Raw genomic sequence first — 5,857 nt, 5'->3', positions numbered from 1 at the left:
TGGCGGCGGTTCCGTCCCCATGGCGAACTCCGGGATCATCCGGGCCAGGCCCAGAGACAGACCGGACACTAGGCCCCAAAAAGCGCCCTACAACGGCAGCCATGATGTTAACGGTACATCCGGGTATCGCGGCGGCCATTTTGGGTGGGGGTGTTACATCCGGGTATCGTAGCCGCCATTTTGGATTGGGGGGGGGGTGTTACATCCGGGTATCGTAGCCGCCGTTTTGGGGGGTGAGTGAGATGGCGGTCACGTGGTATGTAGTAGTGACGCCTGACTGGCGGCCATTTTTTGGGGGGGGGTTTACATAGGACCCCATAGAGACCCATAGGGACTCATAGAGACCCATAGAGTCCCATAGAAACCCCCATAGAGACCCATAGGCCCCCAATGCTGCCCCATAGAGACCCATAGACCCCATAGGCCCCCCATGGTGCCCCATAGAGACCCATAGGCCCCCCATGGTGCCCCATAGAGACCCATAGGCCCCCCATGCTGCCCCATAGAGACCCATAGGCCCCCCATGCTGCCCCATAGAGACCCATAGGCCCCCCATGCTGCCCCATAGGGACCCCATATAAACCCCATAGACCCCATAGGCCCCCATGCTGCCCCATAAAGACCCCATAGGCCCCCCATGCTGCCTCATAGAGACCTATAGACCCCATAGGCCCCCCATGCTGCCCAATAGAGACCCATAGACCCCATAGGCCCCCCATGCTGCCCCATAGGGACCCATAGAGACCCATAGCCCCCCCATGCTGCCCCATAGAGACCCATAGACCCCATAGGCCCCCCATGCTGCCCTATAGGGACCCGATAGAGAACCATAGCCCCCCCATGGTGCCCCATAGAGACCCATAGCCCCCCCATGCATCCCCATAGAGACCTATAGATCCCATAGGCCCCCCATGCTGCCCCATAGGGACCCCATAGAGACCCATAGGCCCCCCATGCTGCCCCATAGAGACCCATAGACCCCATAGCCCCCCTATGGTGCCCCATAGACTCACGGGCTCGTTGACCCTGGGCACGAAGACGGCGAGGAAGAAGAGGGCGGCGATGGGGGGCGTGAGGAAACTGCCCACGGCCTGGATGTAATCGAACAGCCGCCCCCCCTGAGCCCCACGGACTATGGGGAGCCAGGCCAGGCTGACCCCCACCAGGAACAGCATGAACAGCCTGTGGGGCGGGAGAAAGGGGGGGTCAGGGCTATGGGGCAGGACTGAATGGGGGGCAGGTCATTGTATGGAGTTCTATGGGGTCCCCCCATTGCCTACAATTGTAATGTCACCTCCTGACCACTAGGGGGCGCCATTATATGGGGTTCTATGGGGTTATATAGAATTATATGGGGTTCTATGTTGTAATGTCACCTCCCCACCACCAGGGGGTGCCATTACATGGGGCTCTATGGGGTTATATAGCATTATATGGGTTTTAATGTTGTAATGTTACCTCCCCACCACCAGGGGGCGCTGTTCTATGGGTTCCTATGGGTTTCTATGTTGTAATGTCACCTCCCCACCACCAGGGGGCGCCATTATATGGGTTTCTATGGGTTTTTATGGGTTTCTATGGGTTCCTATGCTGTAATGTCAGCTCCCCACCATTTGGGGGCGCCATTATATGGGGTTCTATGGGGATCCATGGGTTTCTATGGGGTTCTATGGGTTTCTTTGTTGTAATGTCACCTCCCCACCATCAGGGGGCGCCATTACATGGGATTCAATGGGTTTCTATGTTGTAATGTCACCTCCCCACCACCAGGGGGCGCTGTTTTATGGGTTTCAATGGGTTTCTATGTTGTAATGTCACCTCCCCACCACCAGGGGGCGCTGTTCTATGGGTTTCAATTGGTTTCTATGTTGTAATGTCACCTCCCCACCACCAGGGGGCGCTGTTCTATGGGTTTCAATTGGTTTCTATGTTGTAATGTCACCTCCCCACCACCAGGGGGCGCTGTTTAATGGGTTTCAATGGGTTTCTATGTTGTAATGTCACCTCCCCACCACCAGGGGGCGCTGTTCTATGTGCTTCAATGGGTTTCTATGACTTTCTATGGGATTCAGTGTTGTAATGTCACCTCCCGGCCAGCAGGGGGCGCTGTTCTATGGGTTTCAATGGGTTTCAATGTGTTTCTATGGGTTGTAATGTCACCTCCCGGCCATTAGGAGGCGCCGTTGCGAGGCGTTGGGCCTCATCCTGCCATAGAGATCCAGGCTGAAGATGGCGCCGGCGCTGGCCAAGATGGAGGCGAGGGACGACATGAGGGCGGCCAGCACCACGGACAGCATCAGGCCGCGGAGACCTGAGTAAAGGTAATTTATGCTAATTTATGCTAATTTATGGTAATTAGGGCGCTCGGTAATGGGCCTCAGGGCTCATTAGAGACACGGGGGGGGGTAATTTGGGGGTTGGTTGGAGGTAAGTGGTGTTAATGAGCCACATAGAGAAACATAGAGACCAATAGGCCCCATAGAGAACAATAGACCCTATAGAAACCCCATAGAGACCCATAGGGACCCACAGACCCCATAGAGACCCATAGAGACCCCATAGAGACCAATAGACCCCATAGAGACCCATTGAGACCCCATAGAGACCAATAGACCCTATAGAGACCCCATAGAGACACATAGAAACCCCATAGAGACCCATAGGGACCCATAGAGACCTATAGGGACCCATAGAGACCCCATAGAGACCCATAGAGACCCATAGAAACCCCATAGAGACACACAGACCCCATAGAGACCCATAGAGACCCCATATAGACACACAGACCCCATAGAGACCCATAGGGACCCATAGAGACCCCATAGAGACCCATTGAGACCCATTGAGACCCCATAGCACCCCATAGAGACCCATAGAGACCCAGTATAGACCCCATAGAGACCCCATAGACCCCATAGCGCCCCATAGACCCTATAGAGACCCCATAGACCCCATAGCTCCATAGACCCTATAGAGACCCCATAGACACCCATAGACACCCCATAGAGACACATAGAACCCATAGAGACCCACAGACCCCATAGAGACCTATAGAACGTCATAGAGACCCCATAGAGACCCATAGACCCTATAGAGACCAATAGTGACCCATAGACCCCATAGAGACCCCATAGACCCCACAGAGCCCAATAGAGTCCTATAGAAACCAATAAACCCCATATAGACCCTATAGAGACCCCATAGACCCCATAAAGACCCCATAGACCCCATAGAGACCCCATAGACCCCATAGACCCTTTAAAGGCCCCGTACCGGGGGGCAGCAGCTCCACCACGAGTTTGGGGTACGCGACGTTGGAGCACCCGGCCGCGATCCCACAAGCGCGACGACACGAGGCTGCATCGGGGCAGGCAACCACCTCTATAGGGGATTATAGGGGATAATATAGGGTTATAGGGGGTTATAGGGGATTGTATGGGGTTATATGGGGTTATAGGGGATTATAGGGGGTTATAGGGGGTTATATGGGTGTTATTACATCCAGTGGCCACCAGGTGGCGCTGTGGAGTGATGGGCTCTATGGGTGTAGTTACATGCAGTGGCCACCAGGGGGCGCTGTGGGGTCTTATGGGGTCATATGGAGTTATATGGGGTTATATGGGGGTATATGGGGTTATATGGGTTATATGGGGTTATAGGGGATTGTATGGGGTTATAGGGGGTTATAGGGGATTGTATGGGGTTATGTGGGGTTATATGGGGTTATAGGGGATTATATGGGGATATATGGGGTTATATGGGGTTATATGGGGTTATAGGGGGTTATGTGGGGTTATATGGGGTTATATGGGGTTATATGGGGTTATAGGGGATTGTATGGGGTTATAGGGGGTTATATGGGTTCCTATGGGGTTATTTGGGATTATACGGGTTCTATGGGTTCCTATGGGGTTATATGGGATTCTATAGGGTTCTATAGGGTTTCTATAGGGTTTCTATAGGTTTAGGGTCCATACCGGGGTACAGCAGCCTGGCCGCCATCCCGGGCAGCACCATGAGGAACATGGGCAGCACCTTGAGGTACCCGCACAGCACACAGCCCCCACGGACGTGGGTCAGCGAGCGCCCCGACAGGCAGCGCTGCACGATCACCTGCACCCCATAATAAACCCATAGGGTCATATAGAACCCTATAGAGTCATATATAACCCCATAGAACCCCATAGAGTCATATAGAACCCCATAGAGTCATATATAACCCCATAGAGTCATATATAACCCCATAGAACCCCATATAACCCCATAGAATCCCATAGAATCCCATACAACCCCATAGATGCCATAGAATCCCATATAACCCCATAATCCCATATAACCCCAAAGAATCCCCCATAATCCCATAGAATCCCATGTAATCCCATAGAATCCCATATAACCCCATAGAATCCCATGTAATCCCATATAACCCCATATAACCCCATAGAATCCCATATAATCCCATATAACCCCATAGAACCCCATATAATCCCACCCGACAGGCAGCGCTGCACGATCACCTGATCCCATAATAAACCCATATAATACCATAGAACCCCATAGAATCCCATATAACCCCATAGAACCCCATAGGATCCCATAGAACCCCATAGAACCCCATAGAATCCCACCCGACAGGCAGCGCTGCACGATCACCTGCACCCATATAACCCCATAGAATCTCATATAATCCCATAGAACCCCATAGGATCCCATAGAATCCCACCCGACAGGCAGCGCTGCACGATCACCTGCACCCATAGAACCCCATATAATACCATAGAACCCCATAGAACCCCATATAACCCCATAGGGTCACATATAACCCCATAGAATCCCATATAACCCCATATAACCCCATATAACCCCATATAATCCCATAGAATCCCACCCGACAGGCAGCGCTGCACGATCACCTGCACCCATAGAACCCCATAGGGTCACATAGAACCCCATGGGGTCATATATAACCCCATAGAACCCCATAGAACCCCATAGAATCCCATAGGATCCCATATAACCCCATAGAATCCCATGTAATCCCATATAACCCCATATAACCCCATATAACCCCGTAGAATCCCATAGAACCCCATAGAACCCCATAGAATCCCACCCGACAGGCAGCGCTGCACGATCACCTGCACCCCATAACACAATATAACCCCATAGAACCCCATAGAATCCCATAGAGTCATATATAACCCCATAGAGTCATATATAACCCCATAGAGTCATATAGAACCCCATAGAACCCCATGGAATCCCACCCGACAGGCAGCGCTGCACGATCACCTGCACCTCATAATAATCCCATATAACCCCATAGAACCCCATATAACCCCATATAATCCCATATAACCCCATATAACCCCATACAATCCCATATAACCCCATATAACCCCATATATCCCATATAACCCCATATCCCCCCATATACCTCCATATAACCCCATATAACCCCATATACCCCCATATACCCCCATATAACCCCATATAACCCCATATATCCCATATAACCCCATATAACCCCATAGATCCCCATATAACCCCATATAACCCTATACAATCCCATATAACCCCATATAACCCCATATAACCCCATATATCCCCATATAACCCATATAACCCCATACAATCCCATATAACCCCATATATCCCCCATATATCCCCATATAACCCCATATATCCCATATAACCCCAAATAACCCCATAGACCCCATATAACCCCATAAGACCCCACAGCGCCCCCTGGTGGCCGCTGGATGTAACTACACCCATAGAGCCCATCACTCCACAGCGCCACCTGGTGGCCAAGGCATGTAACTACACCCATAGAACCCCATAGACCCCATATAAC

At 51.7% G+C, this 5,857-nt stretch overlaps 1 protein-coding gene across 1 annotated transcript in view; it reads right to left on the bottom strand.

Annotated features, from left to right (window-relative positions):
• LOC107307253 (sodium/glucose cotransporter 2-like) overlaps positions 1-5,857 on the bottom strand; it is a 19,775-nt gene that overhangs the window by 2,854 nt on the left and 11,064 nt on the right. The window contains exons 7-11 of the mRNA XM_015850745.2: positions 3,978-4,113; positions 3,274-3,381; positions 2,161-2,311; positions 1,014-1,182; positions 1-87 (exon numbers count right to left, since the gene is read on the bottom strand). Of these exons, the coding sequence (XP_015706231.1) occupies positions 1-87; positions 1,014-1,182; positions 2,161-2,311; positions 3,274-3,381; positions 3,978-4,113 (651 nt within the window). The remainder of the gene's footprint in view (positions 88-1,013; positions 1,183-2,160; positions 2,312-3,273; positions 3,382-3,977; positions 4,114-5,857) is intronic.

Source organism: Coturnix japonica, unplaced genomic scaffold (genome assembly GCF_001577835.2).
Source record: "Coturnix japonica isolate 7356 unplaced genomic scaffold, Coturnix japonica 2.1 chrUnrandom522, whole genome shotgun sequence".
NCBI lineage: Eukaryota > Metazoa > Chordata > Aves > Galliformes > Phasianidae > Coturnix > Coturnix japonica.
Note: the sequence above shows the minus strand (reverse complement) of the source record. Positions and strands in the feature narration are given on the sequence as shown.